General features: G+C 43.4%; 1 protein-coding gene across 1 annotated transcript in view; it reads left to right on the forward strand.

Moving 5' to 3' along the window:
* The first annotated feature begins 5,810 nt into the window (after positions 1 to 5,810).
* The window catches only part of TMTC1 (transmembrane O-mannosyltransferase targeting cadherins 1), a 318,256-nt gene continuing 300,929 nt past the window's right edge, over positions 5,811 to 23,137 (forward strand). The window contains exon 1 of the mRNA XM_052640320.1: positions 5,811 to 6,364. Within this exon, the coding sequence (XP_052496280.1) occupies positions 5,811 to 6,364 (554 nt within the window). The remainder of the gene's footprint in view (positions 6,365 to 23,137) is intronic.

The following is a 23,137-nucleotide window of genomic DNA, read 5'->3' on the forward strand; positions in this document are numbered from 1 at the left end:
TCATAGAAAAGAAGCCCCCAGCAAAAATCCTCCTGTCAAGTAGGACACTCCAGGGACCTAAAATTACCTCCTAGTAGCCCAGGGCAAAGGCTAGACTTCTTTCAAGGTAAGGTTAGTTCCTCACTACACAAGGATAATGACCTCCCTGCCTCTGCCCATACTTATCAGTGAAATTCAAAACGATAATACCAACAGTGGCCAATCTTATTTCATCTAAAAGTGTGCCAGAGTCAAACTTATACTAGTTCACAAAAACTGTTAAATATTTAGGAATTCTGTCAGCTAGTTGTTAAACACAGTCATTATACAAAGCTTAATTACATAAACTTATAATTATGTATGTTGGCCAAAAAGGTTTTTAAACCCAAACGGACTTTTTAGCCAACCCAATATATAAATTGGGCTTCCCTGGTGGCACAGTGGTTAAAAAATATGCCTGCAATTTAGGAGACTTGGGTTTTATCCCTGAATCTGGAAGAACACCTGGGGAAGGAAATGGCAACCCACTCCATTATACTTGCCTGGGAAATCCCATGGACAGAGGAGCCTGGTGGGTTACGATCTAACAGGATCTCAAAAGTCAAGCACAATTTAGTGACTGAAAGAACAACAACAAATATATAAATTAGATTAAACACAAAGGTAATAAATGTTCAAAACTCATCATTTTCTAATTATTTTGCTATATTATAGTATTAATATGCTCTTGATCTTATCTACGTCTAGTGTAACTATATGGTGAAATTTCTGTAGAATCTCATGTTACTATTCATCTCTTACTATCTCTGTGTGCAGTGGTGTCCTGTTGGTAGCATGAAATCAACCATGGTTAAAATATTTACGCCATGAAATTCAGAAAATGCTAGGAATCAGAATTTTTTAGATACTTTTTGATTTTGAGAAGCATCTTTCTGCTGATCCAACTATACTAGAGCTATTATAAGTATTCTGTAGGTTGTAACAACATTGGGATAAATTTCTGATAAATTATTTCAAAACATACTATTTCTAGAGCTGATGAGTCTGAAGGAATAATTTTTTTAAAAAATTGACTCTTCATACAAATGTTTGTTATAAGTCTGAATTTAATTTTATGTTTCCTCTGACATTACCTGTAAATTGTGGAGGTTATACAAGAAACCAGAAATGACTTAAAAAAAACCCACACATTTTATTTTGTATTGGAGTATGGCTGATTAGGGGCTTCCCTGATGGCTCAGATGGCAAAGAATCTGCCTACAATGCAGGAGACTGTGGTTTGATCCCTGGGTCAGGAAGATCCCCTGGAGAAGGGGATGGCAACCCACTCCAGCATTCTTGCCTGGACAATTCCATGGACAGACGAGCCTGACAGGCTAGCCCTTGGGGTCACGAAGAGTCAGACATGACTGAACATCTAATACACACACACACACACACACACACACACACACAGCTGATCAACAATTTTGTGATAGTTTCAGGTGGACAGCAAAGGGACTCAGCCATGCATATTAAAAGTGACTTTTTGATTTGTAAATAATTAAAATGTGAAATACAAATGTATGCAAATAAAATTTCATTCATATGAAAAATTGTCTTTCTGTTATATACAATCATCTTACATTTTAATTTCCATTTCTAATACTGTGGATATGTGCTTTGCAATGGTGTGGCAGTTTTCAGCTAGAGATCCTAGGCTCTGAAATCTAGCAAGTACTTCATGTGCTTTATTGTAATCTACGTGTGTATGCTTTTGTCTTGTAATTTGTTGACGAAAGTTATTGCCTGAGAGACAGAAATTGGAAGATCACAGATAATTTTTTATATTCTTTAGTTTTAATTCTGTGCAGATGCCACAGTTGTATTGCAGGAATTGAAAGGAAAGCCAGTTTACCTCCATGAGGAGGCCCTCCTGTCTCCTGGGGCCCGTCTGGAACTAGGTCTGGGTGCAGGCATTCCTCAGATCACTTGGCAACCCTGTTCCCCCATTTGCCCTGCCAGGTGCTGGGTCAGCTTCTTAGGGAGCATGTTGCCTGTGCTGCCGTAGCCCAGGGGTAGTGGGTAGATATATTTCCATTTTCTTTTTTTTCTATTTTCCTGCATTTTCTTCAAGAACAGAAGAAATAGTTAATAGATAATAGTTAAATAAATTTACAGGTAATAGTTAAATAACTAGGCAACAAAAATTTATTTTTTGATGTAAATTATGTTATCAGCTCTTTTCTTAAATTTTTATTTTGCATTTGTCCTGCCAACTAAAGAATGTTGCTCACCACCCAGTTCTAGAAAAAAAAAAAAAAATCAAGCTATTAGCCACTGTAGTCACTGACCTACAAATCACCTTGAAAAGAATTCAGGGTGAAGCTCAGGATGAGGCACTCTGTGTTCTGAGAAAACTGGCAGAACTGGTCTCAGGAAGTTGGATATTTTTAGGAGAATATTCAATAGACCAAGATTCTTGCATCTTCCCATACTTAGAAAAGCACTAAAATTATCAACTGAGATATCTGTTCCTTGTGTCTAGTGGTAACCTTCTACAAAGATCTGTGCTTGATTGCACATACTCCTTTTTAAAATTGATGCCTTTTAATTTTTATTTACTTTTTGTAGTTAATTTTTTATTGGAATTAGTTGATTTATGATGCTTTGTTAGTTTCTGCCACACAGCAAAGTTAGTTAGTTAAAAATGCACATATATCCACTGTTTTTAAGATTCTATTCCCGTATAGCTCATTACAGAGTATTGAATAGAGTTCCCTGTACCACTCAGTAGGTTCTTACTAGTTATCTACTCTCTATATAGTGGTGTGTGTATCTCCATCCTAATCTCCCAATTAGCCCTCCCCCTACTTTACTCTCTGGTGATTACAAGTCTGCTTTCTACATTTCTGACTCAACTTCTCTCCTGTAAACAGGTTCATTTGTACCATTTCTTTAGATTCCATATATGTGATACCGTATTTGTCTTCTAGGTCTGACTTACTCTTTTGCATATACTCCTTTGCCAAAAGTCACATGTATGTGGACTTCCTCCCCCTCCCCCAACCCCATCTCCCACTCCACCTAATCTGAGCAGTTGCTCAGAACTATCTCTCTGGCTATAGTCCTCAGTAAGTTCCCAGATAAAACCAAAACCCATAGCTCTCACATCGTGAGTTTTCACTTCCATCAACAGTTTCTATCTGGGTTCCTGAACAGGGTGTAATGCGCAAAACAGCACAATGGGCAGTCCTTTGAAATTTATTTTATTAAATTATCTACTTGTCTTTGATTTACTTTTAGTTGTTAGTTGTGTCCTATGTGTCCATAGTCTTTCAGAACTATGGTTCACTTTAACTTTCCTGAGTGACTTAATCTGTATGAGCCTTAGAGAAGCCCTTTGTAATAATTTATGTTTTAAATTGCCCTGAGTGGACAAAGGTGTCTTAGAAGGTAGTATTGCTCTAATTATAAATCCTTTAAAAATAATCAGAGACTAAGTAACAAGAATTAATTTGCTTTGGGGCCTCTTCATTAGGCAAGATGAGTACTTTACACCTTAAGACAGAAGCAGAGGGATGACAAGCCAGCATATCAGTGTAAACCTTCTCTCTGTGACATCAACATTTCCACAGGCTTTCGGTAACACAGAATAGTATTGGATCAGGGAATGATGGGACTGCAAAGGAACTGTTTACTTTTAAAATGCATTTACTTACTTACTTGTCCTTGAGAAGACTTGAGGTATCTCATTATTTCAGAGTACATTAAACCCAAATTCATCATTTGAACTAAATAGAATGGAGATGCCAGTCAATCTAGAGCAAAGCTTGATGAAGCTCTCTGTGCTCAGAAACCTGGAACCCCACTTACAGGTTTCCTTTTTTTCTCTGTTTTATTGTCTTTTTAGAGTTCAGCTTTGCCTTTCTCCATTTCTCTTCTTTGTCATGGAGAATTCTGGTAAGTGTTTTCTTCTAAAAGAGAAAATAATTCAGAAGAGAAGGAGGTAGGCAGGCTGTACCTGCGTGTACAGGCTGTACCTGTACAAGGCAGATATATAAAAATCTACCATGAGAAGCACTCTTTGGGACTAAGATATTGTCTCAAGAAAGCCTTTCTTAATTGTAGACAATGACTGATACATTGGTTTATTATAGCTACTATCATTTCAGTAAGCCCAAGTTCACTGTCTTAGAAAGTTGTATTTTATGGTGTTAATATTGTGTATCACACACAATTTGAGAAGCTTTGGTCATCCAGCGCAGTACTTAGCATATTGTAGTACAACATAAACACTCACACATTTTAATTAAATTAATTGACAGGCAAAGAAGAAAGACTATAATGTGTCATGTGGGGGAGATGGTAGACTCAGGTGTGTGTGGGGTCTGGATATGAAGGCTACCCAAGAGTTAAAAAGTTTTGATGCAAGGATGAACACGTTTCTCAGTCACTAATTACCAAGTCACTAAAAAACAAAGTGAAATGGATAAAAACATCCTGACTTGGAATATGTCGTCTTAATTCATTGAGTTTTCAACTGCTCAGATGTAGCTCAACTTAAAAAAAAAAAAAAAAAAAGGTGTCCTAGAGTCATATAAGCTTTTAGTCAGTGCAAGAAGAATTTTTGCTTTTTTTTCCTACTTTTTTTTTAGATCATCAAAATTCCTAGGGATTTTGGAAGGATGAGAATAATACGATGAATTTTGTATTTAAACTTTTCTATCTGGATGTGTCAAATTCCAGGTAACCAATATTACATAGCAATAAAAATTTACAAGGTCCATTGAAGAGTTCACAAATATTTCAAACATGGAGAAATTCTACTGAACCTCATCACAACGGTATACTTAGCTTATGTATATATTAAAATTAGCAATATTAAAAAAAAAACACGAAGACAACCTTTCAGAGAAACTGTAAGATGGGGAGCCAAAGCCAGGGGCCTTAAAGCAGTTTGGTTTTTGTTTTGAATCTTACCGACTTAGCAGGAAGAGTTCAAATATACTCACAGAGTAGGAAGTAATAATCAGACCCAAATGATCCACTCATAGGGGGACAAAAAGTAATTTGCTTGGCATCTCCCGGATTGTTTTGAGAACCTCAGTAAAAAACAAACGAGGAGAAATGTTTCAGAAGTCAACTCGGCTCCCAAACCCAAACCCAAACTGAGACTTTTTATAAAGGCGAGCAGAGGAATGGGCGGTAAAGAAAAGCAGCCGGTGAACAAACCTGCGCAGGGTGGGCAAGAAGCCCACCTCAGGGAGACCCTCTCGCGGTTTTCAGAGAGACGTTTCGGAAGCTCCATTTCCCTACGGTTTCCACCCCCGCCCCGAGGCTGCAACCGCGGGACGCGGGCAGTGGGGAAAGAAAGCCCGGGAAGAAGACGGGGAGGCGGCGACCGGACAGGAGAGCGGAGCCGGACGGAGAGCCTGGCCCGGGGGCCGCTGCTGTTGTCCGGGGTGCTGAAAAGCCGGGACGTCCCGGGCGGCGGCGGCCACTTCCCTCTCCCGGAGCGCGGGCGGGGGTTCCGGCTGCGCACCTGCTAAGCCCGTCCTGGCCCGGGGCCTGGAGGTGCTCGCCGGTGAGGTCCGCCCCCGCCCCCAGCAGACCCTTAACGGGGAAATGACGAGGGCAGAGGGCATCGCGGGCACAGCGGAGAGGACCCCTGTACCCCTTCGCCGCCGCTCCGGGCGGCCCCACGCAGCGACCTCTCCACCTGCACACGGACTCTCGCCGCCTCTTCACGCAGCGCCGGCAGGCTGAGCGCTAGACCAGCCGGGCGCGGGCGGAGGGTGCGCGGAGTGGGGGGAAAGCGGCGCCGGTCCCGGGATTGGGGGGTGGAGGCGATGGCGAGCGGGGCATGCGCAGTGGGGCGGAGGAGGTGGCGATGGCCCGCGGAGGCGGGGGGACTGCTGTTTATCTGCAGCCGGGCCAACTCGGCGGCGCAGGCGGCGGCGGAGCGCGGGACGCCAGCGGCCGGTCCAGCTGCCGCCGGCCATGCCCGAGCCCATCTCCCGGCAGCTGCCGCGCACCGTCCGGGCCCCGGCCGGGGAGGATGCCAGACACCCGGGAGAGACCAGGACAGCGGCGGCGGCGCGATGGTGGTGACCAGCTCTGCCCGAGGCGGCGGCGGGGACCGCGCGCCCTCCCGGCGGCGGGACTGCGGACTCGCGCCGGCCGGAGCCGCGGCGCTGCTGGCCGGGGCGAGCTGCCTGTGCTACGGCCGCTCCCTGAGGGGCGAGTTCGTGCACGACGACGTGTGGGCGATCGTCAACAACCCCGACGTGCGGCCCGGAGCCCCACTGCGCTGGGGCATCTTCTCCAACGATTTCTGGGGCAAGGGCATGGCCGAGAACACGAGCCACAAGTCTTACCGGCCGCTCTGCGTCCTCACCTTCAAGTGAGTCCCTCACCCTGGGCTCGAAGCCGCCTTTCTCCTCACCCTCTACTGGGCTGGGAGAAGTTGAGGGATCCGCTTGGGGGTGGGGGACGTTTCTTTTTTTCTGCCCCTTGCCTTCCACGCCTCCCTGCTCTCCAGGTTGCCCACGCCCCTCTGCTTGTTGACCTCGGCCCCGCTTCTCCGGGCTCCCGGGGCGGCTCGGTAGGCGCGGGCTGCGAGTTGGGATCGAGTTTTTGGAGAGTCTTCGCTCTGGGCGGGCTGGTCTCTGGGGCCAGGGCTGGAGGGGCTGTGGAGCCGCCTACGCACACCTCACTCCCGTGGCGCTGTGGCCACGTGAGACCAGAGCGCTCCCGACGAGGCGGTGGCTGTAGTGGTGAAGCTCACAAGTTGAGCATTTCTCGACGGCTGGGGCAGCTTTTCAGATGGGGAGTTATCAGCTCCTTAGCAACCCTGAGCTGCCGGGGCGCGGGGGTTTGGGGAGGAAAGGACCGCGGGCAGAAGCTCTCTCCCGACCTGCAGCCTTGACTGTTCCTGGAGCCTCTCGGATCTTTGGGAAGAGCTCCAGATTTAGACTTTAAAAGATGCAAAGCAAAGGAGGGCAGAAAAACGTGGGGTCCTCTGGGGATCCCGGAGTCCCAGTCGAAGTAGTTTTTCTTTTACAACCTCAGAGTCATGATTCAGCATTTCAAGTGTGATGAGGTGCAAAGGGAGTCAGATTTTTGAAGAATGGAGTATTTTCTTGAATTTAAAAAGAGAGCTAGCTTCAGATGGGAGGGGAGAAGGGCTGATTCCAGGGAGTGCTGGCTCCTATGTCATGAGCTTGACTCAACCCATTATGATTTGGCTCAGTATTTAAGCTTATAATGTGCCGGACAAAACTGTTGAAATAATTTTGGTTCAGTATCATCAGCGTTTTAAGCCTTCTCCAACGGGTGTAATATGAACCCGTCCTCATGGTACTGGTCATATGAGACAGGGTAAGCAGCTTGAAAAGCCTGTTCAGATCGGGAGGCCCAGGTCTCTTGACAGGTGGCTGATGACTTAGAAAAGGAAACCAGAGCCATTGGACTTAATTCTTCCACTGAAAGTTGAATGTTTTCAGGAGGGTAAGGAAACTCCATATTTGACTCTGAAGATTATTTTATAAACATTTATCCCATTGGAAAGTGGTCTTGTTTTTTAGTTGAAAGATAACCTCAGCTACTAAGTTGCTCATTCCTTTTTTCCCTAAATGTTTTTTAAAATGGCACATTCTCAGGTGGCACAATGTGTGTAACTTCTAAGCCGACCTGCTTTTCATTTATTACAGAGGTTACTTTAAGGTGTGGAAGCTCACAGCAGGAGGTGTGCTGGACTTATACTAGTCATGAGAGACTGCCTAGGTCCCTCCTTTGAATGTTTTTCATATACAGAGTGAAGTGAAGTGAAAGTCACTCAGTTGTATCCAACTCTTTGCGACCCCATGGACTGTACAGTCCATGGAATTCTCCAGGCCAGAATACTGGAGGGGGTAGCCTTTCCTTCTCCAGGGGATCTTCCCAACCCAGGGATTAAACCCAGGTCTCCCGCATTGCTGGCGGATTCTCTACCAGCTGAGCCACAAGAGAAGCCCGTCCAGGCCAGAATACTGGAGTGGGTGGCCTTTCCCTTCTCCAGGGGATCTTCCCAACCCAGGGATTGAATCCAGGTCTCCCGCATTGCTGGTGGATTCTCTACCAGCTGAGCCACAAGGGAAGCCCGTATACAAAGGTCAGGGTCAAATGCCTGTGCCCAGTTGGTGGAGAGAGACGAGTGTCTTGGCTTTCTAAAAAATTTGTTTAAAATTCATGCAGGAAAAAATAAATAAATAAAATTCACGCAGGAAGTGGCAGGGGCAGAAGACAGAGGAGGGGAGGAAAGGAGTAGACAGTGAGGGAAGACCATTGATGAAGAGGAAGACAGGCATTGAGCAGAATAGGGGCTAAGGAGAGGAATTGAGGGGGCAGAGAGCAACTTCACTTGTGATACTCACTGGTTAGAAAAAGCAGTCTGGTTGCTAAGATGCATTGCTCTTTGTAGAGTATATCTTACTGGCTGTGTAAGATATACTTTTTTTTTTTTTTTTAAGATAATTGAGTTGCAAATCTAGAGTGCAACAGAGCACTAACTGGAAAGGAATAGTGCCTCTTCAGAAAGAGAAATTCAGCTGATCTTTCTGTTCTTACAGGCATTGATTTGAAGAAGTTGTGGAGACGTTCTCATCATAGTCACCTGAGGTACAACTGCATATTCTAGTGCAATAGTGCAATAGTGTGAGGCTGGACATGTATAAAGGATGATGTTAACAATGTTAGGCCAACACAACACTGAAGATTGTTTTGAAGAAGGACAGAAAAAATCACATCTATTAAGTATTTAGCGTGAATCAAGCATTGGCCTAGGAACTTTACATAGGTCATGTCTTTATGATTTTTAATTTAGGTAATAGGGCTTCCCAGGAGGCTCAGTGGTAAAGAATCCACCTGCCAATGCAGGAGGCACAAGAGACTCGAGTTCGATCCCTGGGTCAGGAAGATGCCCTGGAGAAGGAAATAACAACCCACTCCAGTATTCTTGTCTGGGAAATCCCATGGGCAGAGGAGCCTGCTGGGCTACAGTCACATGAGATCACAAAGGGTTGGACAGGATTGAGCACACAAGCACAATTGGTGAAAACACTAAGTGGCCTTTGAGATATGTGCAAGCTGTCTTACCTGTATCTTAAACTTTTTAAGGAAAAATTTTGAAAATTTAAAGCCATCTTAACAAGTTTTTGAGGGCGCAATATAGTATTTCAACTGTAGGTCCAATGTTGTGCGGCAACTCTCTAGCACTTATTCCTCTAGTATAATTGAAACTAAGTACCTGTCAAAAAGCAACTCCTGATGCTCCTCTCACCTCACCCTGCCCTTGGCAACCAGCATCTTAGTATCTGTTTCTATGAGTTTGACTATTTCAGGGACCTCACATAAGTGGACTCCTCCGGCTGGCTTATTTCATGTAGCATAATGCTCTCCAAGGTCTTCTGTGTTGTTGCATATTGCAGGATTTCCTCCTTTTTAAGGCTGAATAGTATTACATAGTGTATATATCACTTTTCCTTTATCTGTTCATCTGATGATGGGCACTTGATTTGTTTTTTATCTTGATTATTGTGAATAATGCTATAGTGAACACAGGAGTACATATATGTTTTCAAAGTCAAAATTTCAATTCTCTTGGATATAGACCCAGAAGAAGGATTGCTGAATCATATAGTAATTATATTTTTAATTTTTGAGGAACCTCTATCTTGTTTTCCATAGTGGCTGTACCATTTTACTTTCTTACCAATAGTGTACAGATGTTCCCAATTCTTCACATCTTTACTGATGCTTACCTTTTGTTTGTTTGTTTTCATAAAAATGAATCTATCAGGAATGAAGTGGCATCTCATTGTGGTTTTGATTTGCATGATTAAAGCACAATTTGCATGATTAGTGATGTTAAGCATCTTTCCCTCTACCTATTGGCCATTTGCATGTCTTCTTTGGAGAAATGTCTATTCAAGTTGTTCTTTGCCCATTTTTAAAATCAAGTTATTTAATTTCTTTTAAGTTGTAGAAATTCCTTATATATTTTAGATATTAATAACATGTCTGATATTTGGTTTGCAAACATTTTCTGCTATTCTGCAGGTTGTCTCTTCACTCTTGTTTCCTTTATTCTGCAAAGCTTCTTTAGTTTGATATAGTCCCACTTGTCTAATTTTTGCTTTTATTGTTTGTACTTTTGTTATCATATCTAACAAACTATTGCCAAGCCTAGCATCATGAAGTTTTTCCTCTATATTTTTCTTGTAAGAGTTTTATAGTTTCAGGTCTTATATTTAAAGTTTTACTATTTTGGGGGTTGATTTTTATATATGTGGTAAGAGTCTAATTTCATTCATTTGTTATGTGGTTAGCCAGTTTTCCCAATATAATTTATTGAAGACTATCCTTTCCCCATTGTATATTCTTGGAACCCTTGTCAAAGATCATTTGACTGTATATACATGGGTTAATGTCTCTGTTCTTTTCCATTGATCTGTAAGTCTGTTTTTAGGCCAGTACTGCACGGTTTTAATTACTGTAGCATTGGAATATATTTTGAAGTCAGGAAGTGTGGTGCCTCCAGTTTTATTCCTGTTGATCAAGATTACTTTTTATATTCAGGATTTTTTGATTCAATATAAAATTTATGATTTTTTTTTCTTTTTCTATAAAAAATGCCTTGGGATTTTGATAGGGATTACATTGAATCTATAATATATGAACAATATTAAGTCTTCCCATTTATGAACATGGCATGTCTTTCCATTTATTTGTGTCTTCTTTAATTTCTTTCATCAGTGATTTGTAGTTATAAGTGTGTAAGTCTTTCATCTCTCTGGTTAAATTTGCTGCTACTACTCAGTGGCTTCAGTCGTGTCCAACTCTTTGTGATCCCATGGATTATAGCCTGCCAGGCTCCTCTGTCCGTGGAATTTTCCCTCCAAGAATGCTGGAATGAGTTACCATGCCCTCCTCCAGAGGATCTTCCTCCCATGTCTCCTGCATTGTAGGCAGATTATTTACCACTGAGGAAACCACTCTATGGTTAATTTTATTCCTCAGTATTTCATTCTTTTTGTTGCTATAGTAAGTGGGATTATTTTCCCTTAATTTTGGATAGTTTATTATTGTGTGTGCTTAGTCGTTCAGTTGTGTTTGACTCTTTGTGACCCCATGGACTGTACTGTAGCTTGCCAGGCTCCTGTATCCATGAGGCTTCTCCAGGCAAGAGTAGTGGAGTGGGTTGCCATGGCCTCCTCCAGGAGTTTATTATTAGTGTATGGAAGTACAGCTGGTATTTTATTCTGATTTTTGTATTCTGTAACTTTACTGAATTATATTAGTTCTGATAGATTTTTGGTAGCATCTTTAGGATTGTCTATATATGAGATCGTGTCATCTGTAAACAGAGATAATTTTATTCTTCCTTCCTGATGTAGATCCCCTTTATTTCTTTTCCTTGCCTAAGTGCTCTACCTAGGACTTCCAGTTCTATGCTGAGTAGAAACGACAGGAGTGGTCATTTATATCTTGTTCCTAATTTTAGAAGAAAAGTTTTCAGTTTTTTGCTGTTAGCTATAATGTTTCCAGTTTTTGGGTATTGCAAATAAAGTTGCTACAAACATTCATCTGCAGAGTTTTATGTGAAGATAGATTTTATTTCTCTAGGGTAAATGTCCGGAGAAGGCAATGGCACCCCACTCCAGTACTCTTGCCTGGAAAATCCCATGGACGGAGAAGCCTGGTGGGCTGCAGTCCATGGGGTTGCAAAGAGTTGGACACGACTGAGCGACTTCACTTTCACTTTTCAGTTTCATGCACTGGAGAAGGAAATAGCAACCCAAGACTTCCCTGGTGGCTCAGAGGTTAAAGTGTCTGCCTGGAATGCAGGAGACCAGGGTTCAATCCCTGGGTCAGAAAGATCCCCTGGAAAAGGAAATGGCACCCCACTCCAGTACTTTTGCCTGGAGAATCCCATGGAGGGAGGAGCCTGGTGGGCTGCAGTCCGTGGGGTCATTGAGTCGGACACGACTGAATGACTTCATTTTCACTTTCACTTTCATTTTCCAGTGTTTTTGCTGGGAGAATCCCAGGGACGGAGGAGTCGCATAGAGTCAGACACGACTGAAGTGACTTAGCAGTAGCAGCAGCAGGGTAAATGTCAGGAGTACAATTGCTGGGTCATGTGGTAGTTACATGTTTAGTGTTTTGCGAAACTGACAAGCTGTTTTCCATCCCATCCCATCAGCAGTGTATGTGTCATCCAGCTTCTCTACTTCCTCACCAGTTTTTTGTCATTGTTTTTTATTGTAGCCATTCTGATAGGTATGTAGTGACATGTCATTGTGCTTTTAATTGGCTCTAATGGCTGACTGATGGTGTTAAATATTTTTTCATGTGTCTATTTGGCTTCTGTATATCCTCTTTGTTAAAATTTCTCTTCATATTTTTGTCAATTTTCTAAATAGATTTTTTTAAATGTTGAGTTTTACAATTTCTTAATATATTCTAGATATAAATTCTTTGTCAGGATTTCCTTCTACTCTATAGTTTGTTTTTCTTTCATCTTCACGAGTTTTTTCCCAGTGCAAATCTCAAACTGATTTATTTCATTACAGGTAGTTTCTTATCTTCGAATAAGTGAATGAATATCATGCATACTGACAGATAGAAATTTCCTTATAGTAAATGCTACATAAATTTATTTATAAAGAAATGCAATGCTTGTTACCATAAAGGTGCTTGCTTGTATAGAAATATATTAATACTAATCACAGTTTTTCTTATGTAAGAAATGGGTAGAAGTTGAAGTGGGGAAGTGAATTATTAGAGTGTCTACTTTGACCAGTTTGGGGGTCCAAGCACAATGGAAGATGAAGGCAGCTTCCCAAGATGTGGTGACTTTGTACTGTATCAGTTTAGCTAACTGGAACCTCATCTTAGAAATTTCTTTCCTGTGCTGTACTAGGTTAGAGGCGGACAGGAGAAATTTGTTTAAGGTTTGGACAGTGAAAGTGAAATGACTGTATTACCAAAATGCAGTCCTGCTGCTCATTGGTAGAAAGCCAATATTTGAGAGACAAGGTTGGTGGAAAGAAAAGTTTGCTTTATCTTGGAGGCAGGAACTAGAAGAGAGGGTGGACCCATGTCCATGGGCTCACTCTTCACTGACAATTATTGGGCAAGAGCTTTTAAAGGGGCATTTCAGGGGTGTATAGGTGGAGGGAGGTGGCTACTTGTAGAAATAGCACAGTCAGCTTTGATAGTCAGTCATCTTGAAAGTCATCTGATCAGCTTCGCTTTGATCGTTTGAAGTACAGTTGATCCTCATTTCCAAGCTGGTTTGTTCCCATTTCCTTGAGGCCCATTCTTGGAATCACGGCAGCTTATGCCATGGCTGTCGTCTGGTCATCATGTAGTTATCTTCTTCCACCTGGTGGGGGGTTTCAGTATCTGCAAAGAATATGGCTTAGAGTATTATCTATAGCCCTTGAAAGTGAAAGTGAAATCGCTCAGTCCTGTCTGACTCTTTGCAACCCTGTGGACTGACATTGTACAGGAGACAGGGATCAATACCATCCCCATGGAAAAGAAATGCAAAAAGGCAAAATGGCTGTCTGGGGAGGCCTTACAAATAGCTGTGAAAAGAAGAGAGGTGAAAAGCAAAGGAGAAAAGGAAAGATATAAGCATCTGAATGCAGAGTTCCGAAGAATAGCAAGAAGAGATAAGAAAGCCTTCTTCAGCGATCAATGCAAAGAAATAGAGGAAAAGAACAGAATGGGAAAGACTAGAGATCTCTTCAAGAAAATTAGAGATACCAAGGGAACATTTCATGCAAAGATGGGCTCGATAAAGGACAGAAATGGTCTGGACCTAACAGAAGCAGAAAATATTAAGAAGAGGTGGCAAGAATACATGAAAGAACTGTGCAAAAAAGATCATCACGACCCAGATAATCATGATGATGTGATCACTAATATAGAGCCAGACATCTTGGAATGTGAAGTCAAGTGGGCCTTAGAAAGCATCACTACGAACAAAGCTAGTGGAGGTGATGGAATTCCAGTTGAGCTATTTCAAATCCTGAAAGATGATGCTGTGAAAGTGCTGCACTCAATATGCCAGCAAATTTGGAAAACTCAGCAGTGGCCACAGGACTGGAAAAGGTCAGTTTTCATTCCAGTCTCAAAGAAACGCAATCCAAAGAATGCTCAAACTACCGCACAATAGCACTCATCTCACATGCTAGTAAACTAATGCTCAAAATTCTCCAAGCCAGACTTCAGCAATACGTGAACCGTGACCTTCCAGATGTTCAAGCTGGTTTTAGAAAAGGCAGAGGAACCAGAGATCAAATGGCCAACATCCGCTGGATCATGGAAAAAGCAAGAGAGTTCCAGAAAAACATCTATTTCTGCTTTATTGACTATGCCAAAGCCCTTGACTGTGTGGATCACAATAAACTGTGGAAAATTGTGAAAGAGATGGGAATACCAGACCACCTAACCTGTCTCTTGAGAAGTCTGTTTGCAGGTCAGGAAGCAACAGTTAGAACTGGACATAGAACAACAGACTGGTTCCAAATAGAAAAAGGAGTACGTCAAGGCAGTATATTGTCACCCTGCTTATTTAACTTAGATGCAGAATATATCATGAGAAACGCTGGACTGGAAGAAACGCAAGCTGGAATCAAGATTGCCGGGAGAAATATCAATAACCTCAGATATGCAGATGACACCACCCTTATGGCAGAAAGTGAAGAGGAGCTAAAAAGCCTCTTGATGAAAGTGAAAGAGGAGAGCGAAAAAGTTGGCTTAAAGCTCAACATTGGGAAAACGAAGATCATGGCATCTGGTCCCATCACTTCATGGCAAATAGATGGGGAAACAGTGGAAACAGTGTCAGACTTTATTTTTTGGGCTCCAAAATCCCTGCAGATGGTGACTGTAGCCATGAAATTAAAAGCCACTTACTCCTTGGAAGGAAAGTTATGACCAACCTAGATAGCATATTCAAAAGCAGAGATGTTACATTGCTGACTAAGGTCCGTCTAGTCAAGGCTATGGTTTTTCCTGTGGTCATGTATGGATGTGAGAGTTGGACTGTGAAGAAGGCTGAGTGCTGGAAGAATTGATGCTTTTGAACTGTGGTGTCGCAGAAGACTCTTGAGAGTCCCTTGGACTGCAAGGAGATCCAACCAGTCCATTCTGAAGGAGATCAGCCCTGGGATTTCTTTGGAAGGAATGATGCTAAAGCTGAATCTCCAGTACTTTGGCCACCTCATGTGAAGAGTTGACTCATTGGAAAAGACTCTGATGCTGGGAGGGATTGGGGGCAGGAAGAGAAGGGGACGACAGGATGAGATGGCTGGATGGCATCACTGACTCGATGGACATGAGTCTGGGTGAACTCTGGGAGATGGTGATGGATAGGAGGGCCTGGCGTGCTGTGATTCATGGGGTCGCAAAGAGTTGGACACGACTGAGCGACTGAACTGAACTGTAGCCCACCAGGCTCCTCCATCCATGGGATTCTCCAGGCAAGAATACTGGAGCCGGTTGCCATTTTCTTCTCCAGGGGATCTTCCCGACCCAGGGTTCGAACCTGGGTCTCCCGCATTGCAGGCTGACACTTCACCCTCTGAGCCACCAGGGAAGCCTAGGAACTAAAAGTCTTTGACTTGTTTAATGGCTAAACTATTTAGTCTTATTTGACTGCTTTCCTTTGCTTCTACATTCTCTCATCTCTCTGATTAAATTTATTCTTCAACTAAAATTTTTCTACAGACAGAAGGCAGGCTGAGAACATTGGAGGTGGGGGTCTCTCCTGGGAACGTCCCACAGTGCCCTGCTCTGTTTCAGCCATGTCCTTGCTCAGAAGGTGGGTGTAGGTTTTGGTGTGTCACAGCTCATGCTGGTTGTCCCAGACTTGCAGACTAACCCGCTCTGCTGTGCAGCAAAGCTGATTCTGCAGCTCCTCCAGAGTTTTCCATATCTCCCGTAGCTACTTGAAATCATGGTTTCCATGTGTGATCAGCTGCGTGGATACTGCTGGCCAGTTTGCAAGCCACTCCCATCATTAAAGTTGGAGCCTAGGAGGCTGCAAGAGAGAAGTGTATTCTAGTTCTTCTTTGTGGATTCCAGCCCCTTCTTCTTCCCCCTACTTCAGGTTCCATCCTTCCTTCTGGAATACCTGCCCTGCTGGCTTTCCACTTGTTACAGACACAATAGCAGCAGTCCTGTATAAGCTATTAAATGAGTTTCTCTGGATTATGAAAGGTCGAGTCTCTGTAGCAAATTCCTTTAGCTGTATCATTCCTGGTGGTTCTGCTTCTCTGGTCAAACTTTAACTGATACAAATGATCATTTCCTTGTGTTGCTAGAGTGAATGTAGAATTCTAATGAATTTCTGTCTCTAGTCAAATATTCTATTCAGTCTTTTCATAATCTCATTTCCAAGGGCACACAGGAATAGTTTTGGACTTTTGTAGAACAGAATCAAAACATCTGTGAAAACTTAATCTGCAGCAGTAATCTTTTTTGTTTTCTTTCTTCATCCTTCACTGGCCATGACCTGTTTTTAACACTGGAATCAGGAGAAGCACATGAAGTCACTTTGTAGACACTGAGCTGACCCAGAACCAAACCCTGTAATGCCCACATTGAAAAATGGTCCTAGTTGATTTAAAAGGTGCTTAGCTTTTTAACTTTCATGGAGAAGCAGCTCCTGCTGAATTCTTGGCTGTGCCATTCCACATCGAGAAGCAAGGAGAAGCTTCCTTCAACAAAAAAGAACCGCTGGTTTTTCCATGATATAGAAGGAGAAGGAAGGCAAATAAAAGACCTTGATCTCTTTCCATGCTCAGGCTATTAGATCATAGTGTTCTACTAGTTTGCTGTAAAGTTTTATTTTATTGAATGCTTCTGATGCTAATATAAACCATATGAGTGAAAGTGGGTGGTTTAAATGTCAGAGTTAAAAAATAGAATATCTTAATATGTGCAGCTGTAAGGATTTTCAACACTTTAATATTTGGATCTTGAGAGGTTTTTATTTTTTTGTTTTTTTCTTTGGGCAACACTTTGCAACTTTAAGGCACAAATGATATGCCAACCATGAAAGTCAGCTCTAGCCTCTATGCCCAAAACCTAAAAGAAATAGTGCATGTTCCTTTTGGTTCTGTTCCTTTTGATTTGACCTCTCTGGGCATTCATTTTGAAATAGTCTATTGCTACAAGACTGATAATCTTAAGACAAGTGAAGACTGTTTAGGATGTTTGACTAGATTTTCTAGGATGTTTGGTAATGGATGTAGGTGTAGCTAAGAAAAAATGTGATTGGAGGCAATGAAGATTTTTATAGAAAAAAATGAAAAAAAAAAAAAGTTTTCTGAAAATTTCATTCCAAACAAGGTTATCTTAGAAACCCCAAGAGAAGAAGGTTATGATCCTTGTCTGTTAGAATATGCTTTAGATGTAAAATAGACTTTAGACTACAGTCTGATGGTGTAGGACGGATGGAAAATGAGAGGAATATATTTCTGAATCAGGAGAGTTTTTAATAGGTAAGTTCCTCAAATTGGTGAAGGTTTGGAAAACATCTTCTGAAGCAATCATTTCTGTTTTAATAAAAAATGTATTTTCTATCATCCTTGGGAGCTACAGTCAGCTTTTTCAGACTTTGATTATGTAATCTCCCCACTTAAAAGGGGGATGAGGAATGCTAATCTTGCATCAGTAATGGCCTTGTTCCTTTTCCAAGTGATAAGAGATGGCTCCTGTTTGATCTGACCCTGGCCACACCCAGACCTATAGTCTTCAGTCTCCACCTCATTCTCTCTGTGTTACCTTGTAGAGTCTGTATTCCTGGTACAGACCAAACTTTGGCTCCCAGGGGATTTTGCACTTGGCTTCTTCCTGGAATGCTCTTTGCCCAGGTCCTTGCATTGCTTCTTCTCTCACCACCTTCAGTCTCTGCTCAAATGTCACTTCATCCCAGAGGCCTTCCCTGGCCACCTGATCTGAAATAGCAGGCACTCCTCCATGTGCCGTCCTTACTCTCAGACTCTCCTACCCTCTTTGCCTTGGTAGCCCGCACTGTTATCTGGCATCATGATTTATTGCTGCTTTTTGTGTCTCCTCACTACTGTGTGAACTCTGTGAGGTTTATCTTAAGCACCTGGAACAGTGCCTGACATGCAACATAGATAGGAGCTGGGTAAATTAATTGTTTAAATCATGGTTGTGAATGCCAAACTTCTTCAGGTAAATGTTTAGGTAGGTAAATATTCAGGTAATGATTTAGGTAGAAGGCAATGGCACCCCACTTCAGTACTCTTGCCTGGAAAATCCCATGGACAGAGGAGCCTGGTAGGCTGCAGTCCATGGGGTCGCTACTAGTCGGACACGACTGAGCAACTTCACTTTCACTTTTCAGCTTTCATGCATTGAAAATGGAAATGGCAACCCACTCCAGTGTTCTTGCCTGGAGAATCCCAGGGACGGGGGAGCCTGGTGGGCCGCCGTCTATGGGGTCGCACAGAGTCGGACACGACTGAAGTGACTTAGCAGCAGCAGACACAAAAGCAGAGACATTATTTTGCCAACAATGGTCCGTCTAGTCAAGGCTATGGTTTTTCCAGTGGTCATGTATGGATGTGAGAGTTAGGCTGTGAAAAAAGCTGAGTGCTGAAGAATTGGTGCTTTTCAACTGTGGTGTTGCAGAAGACTCTTGAGAGTCCCTTGGACTACAAGGAGATCCAACCAGTCCATTCTGAAGGAGATCAGTCCTGGGTGTTCTTTGGAAGGAATGATGCTGAAGCTGAAACTCCAGTACTTTGGCCACCTCACGTGAAGAGCTGACTCATTGGAAAAGACTCTGATGCTGGGAGGGATTGGGGGCAGGTGGAGAAGGGGATGACAGAGGATGAGATGGTTGGATGGCATCACTGACTCAATGGATGTGAGTCTGAGTGAACTCCAGGAGTTGGTGATGGACAGGGAGGCCTGGTGTGCTGTGATTCATGGGGTCACAAAGAGTCGGACATGCCTGAGTGACTGAACTGAACTGAGCACCCTTACAGGGCTTCCCATGTGGCTTAGCAGTAAAGAATCTGCCTACCAATGCAGGATATCCCTGGGTTGCGAAGATCCCTGGAGAACAGAATGGCAACCCACTCCAGAATTTTTGCCTGAAGAATCTAATGGAGAGAAGAGCCTGGTGGGCTATAGTCCCTGTGGTCACAGAGTCGGACATCACTTAGTGACTAAACAATGGCAACAACACCCTTAGAGGGAAAATCTGCTGGACTTATTTCTTGGCTTATGTATCGTTTTCCCTTCCTCTATCAAAGACAAAAGTGGAATTTGCTGGACACGCAGAGAGTTGCAGTGTGTCCTACTTACTAGGAAGTGAAGGGGCAGCTCTGATCCTGAAAGGGCTCCAATGGCTCTGCTGTAACCTGCTAAGACTGTGACCCTCTGTGGGGAATGACATCTTTAGCACTTTTAAATCATGAGCTTCTTTTGTGGCAGCATTATGGTTGGGGGGGGGGGGTGCTTGCTGTAAACTGGATACAATTCTAGCAAACATCAGAATTACACGGGATTCTCTCCACACCCTGCTCATGGAGACCCAAATTCCTCCATGCCAGTGTCCTGCTATCTGTAATGAAAGGCCTTTTTTTTTTTTTTTCCAGTTAATGAGTTACACAATGAAATATCATTTCTGGTTGGATTAAATGGAGTATGCATGCGTGTGTGTGTGCTAAGTCACTTTAGTCTTGTCTAACTCTTTGCGACTCCACAGATTATGGTAGCTCGCCAGGCTCCTCTGTCCATGGGATTCTCCATGCAAGAATACTGGAGGGAAATGCCATGCCCTCGCCTCCTCCAGGGGATCTTCCCGACCCAGGGATCGAACCTAAGTCTCATGTCTCATGCATTGGCAGGCGGGTTCTTCACCACTAGGGCCACCTGAGAAGCCCACATGGAGTATAAGGACCTGAAAATACTTTCTCGAGGGTGCTATGGTTAAGTGGGAGAGACTTCCTCTTCCCCGCAGCTGTGCAAGAACTTGTCTGGCCTTTCCCCAGGTTTCTGGGAAGGAGCTTCTAAACCATTCGAGTTTCCAGAGTGATAGGAGTGATTTTGCTGTTCATGGGGACTCCCTGGGATCATACCTGAGTTTGTGCTAAGGAGGAGTTGACTCACGGTGGGCCTCCAGATAGCTTTAGAATGCAGCTGGTCCTGCTGGAAAGACTAGTCTTATGATTAAAGAGTTGGGACTTGGAGCCAGATGATTTTTGTTTCTAAGCCAGGCTTGCTGGTAACGATGCTGTGGCACTGGCTTTTGAGAAAAGGACATTATTGTGAGGTCAAGCAGCAAGGAGACAGCAAGCAGGGTTCAGGCTTTTAGGGTTAGTGGAGGAGGGTCGGTGTGCAGAAGCCCTGTTGGGTGGTTTGGATTGGAGGACTTTATTACTTGGCCACTGATGCTAAGCTGTGATGATGGAGTGTCATACTGGATCTTCCTGGACAATGAATCGTTCACTTCCGAAAGGTGTTCAGGTTGCAGCCATGTTCCTGTCCTTTAGTTCCCTGTTGGGGCTTGGGGTGTAGGGTTGAGGACAGAGAAACTTTGGTTCTGGGTGTTATCTGAGGTCACAATTTTCTCCTCAGAGCATGCCTCAGCTGCATGACTTGTGGTTTTATTCTGTTGTCTCTGAAAAACACCTTGGTGTCTTGTTAGAAACAGCATGGGCCCAGTATGAGTTAGTTCTGCAGTTACAGTATCTAGGAAGGCCCTACCTTCCAACATCTGGGAAGGGAAAGGGGTGCTGAAGTGGCCAGTGATGGAATCAGTTAGCTTCGCCATTGAAACCCTGGTTAAGCTTGGTTATGATTTCCTGGTCAGCAGTTCCACATCAGTGTGCTGAGGGGCTGATGTGTCCTGAAGACATGGAAGGCTCATGCTTAGGACCCTTTCAGACTTGGCCCCATGGATCTTTTTTTTTCCTATCAGTTTTGGCTCATATCTTTTATATTAAAACTGTAATCATAGAAGAGTATCATACTTGGAGTGGGAGGTAGGAGGGAAGTTCAAGAGGGAGGGGACATACATATACCCTTGTTGTTACATGGCAGAAACCAATACTATATTGTAAAGCAATTATACTCTAATTAAAAATAAAGACATTAATTAAAAAAATAAGTATTATGCTTTCCTGAATTCTATGAGTCGTTCTTACAAATTGTTGAATCTAAGGGAGTCGTGGGAACCCTTGAATTTGTGGCCGGGAGGTCAGATGTGCGGGTGGTCTGGTGTCTGAAGTGAGGGAGTCTTGGGCAGGGCTGTATCAGATAGCTGGTGTCTGAATGGCATTGCATCCAGGAACTCCACCAAACATACATACCTTGAAAAGAAAGAAACCCATTTTCTTAAAATTGACAGGTCAGTTATAGTTATACCTGTATTATATTTGGTGTTGATCTGTTATTTTTTTCTTTGCGGACTCACATTTTCTGGGACTTGCTTCCTTCTATGGCCTCTGATCTTCCTGCCCTGTTTCCCCACCCTTTCTTTGACAACAGAGACTGTGGCCTCTTCCTGACCAGCTCCACGCAGCCTGGTCCTTCCCTACAGCTTCCTCAGAGCTGGAGTGGGAGGCGGGGTGGAGGGGGTCTATTTTGCCTTTGCCTCAGGGCACCGTCTCCTCTCGGCACTCTTGTTTGCACCGGTGCCTGTGAATCACATCCTTTGGTTCTTTAGAGACGTGAAGTGATGCTGATTTGTTGATTTATTCCTGGTACTGGAGGGAATGCAGAAGAAAAGCAACCAAAATGATGAAGGGCCTAAGGGACAGGCCTTAGAGGAAAAATGAGAAGATCCAGATGTTGTTGTTTATTGGCTGAATGATCTAAGAAGACTATGGGAAGCACTTAGAAGCATTTGAGAGCTGTAATGAAGGCAGGAGATGAGAAGAAGAAAAATGAGTGCTGAGGGAGGAAGACAGGAGAATGGGCTATGGAAAGTCACCAGGGAAGTGTGAGAGAAGCCATCACTCGAGACACCAAAAACAGAAGATGAGGGGTACATTTAGTTTTTTCTTTCCCCTGTTTATGGTTTTTACTGGAGAAGAATGTATGTTATGTTATGTTATTGCTGAGAAACCTGGATTTTTTTTCTGGTAAACATAGCAACCATATGCAGCTTTCCCTTAAGCTTTAAGACCTGAGCATTACAGTTCTGAGTATCACCTGTCATGAATTATTGGGTTGCTTAGGGCAGATCTCTGGGCCCCCTCTCAGATCCACTGGCTTAGAATATCTTGGGATGGGATCAGGGAATCAGCAATTGTAACCAGCACACTAGTGATTCAGAATCCTGGGAACCACTGCAACTCAGTGGGGCCTATGTTTAATGAGGTTGAGATGCCAAAATCTGCCTGGCATAACAGAGAAAGGAATCCAGAAGCTCGTTGAGGTGGGAACGTTGAGGTCCATTCATCACATTGTCTACACACACATTCCTGGTACCCCCTATCCTGCATCCCCTGAGAGGGCCAAATGCTTCTCTCTGCACTGAGGCATTGAAAAATACGTAAATAGGAGAGTGCCTGAAAGGTTGGGAAGCTCTGTGGCACTTCTTTGCTGTTGGCCAAGTGTGATGTGGGATATGCTACCACTGCGGTGGGCTTTCTGACTCCAGTGGGGTTGAGAGGATGCTGGAGTTCCAGAGGCTGGGTGGCAGAGCTTAGCGGCCAAAGTCTAGGTGAGAGCATTGACGTGGCAGGCACGAGGATGTGGTGAGAACTGGGACGTTATGACCCACAGGAATGGTGACATGAAGTGGGCAGGCACCCCTCTTAAATCTTACTTGACCTATTTGTATAACCAGGAAAATTCCAGGTTCAGGGCCCCAAACTAGACTTGAGTCACCACAAAGGAGAGCCAAGACCTCATGCAGTTTCCATGCCCTGCCAGTTCACTAAGGTATGGCTGTTTGACTGAAATAGAGTTGGGGTCCCCTTGAGGACAGACCCTAGTATATTCTCAAGTAGAAGTCTCTTCCAGAGATATACCTGCTTTTATTTTCTTCTAAATCAGAGGTGTTTTCCAAGAGAAAATTAAAGTGATGGGCTTTATCTGGAGCTCTAGTCTATGAGAGTGTGGATTCAGT

Source organism: Budorcas taxicolor, chromosome 5 (assembly GCF_023091745.1).
Source record: "Budorcas taxicolor isolate Tak-1 chromosome 5, Takin1.1, whole genome shotgun sequence".
In the NCBI taxonomy this organism is placed as follows: domain Eukaryota; kingdom Metazoa; phylum Chordata; class Mammalia; order Artiodactyla; family Bovidae; genus Budorcas; species Budorcas taxicolor.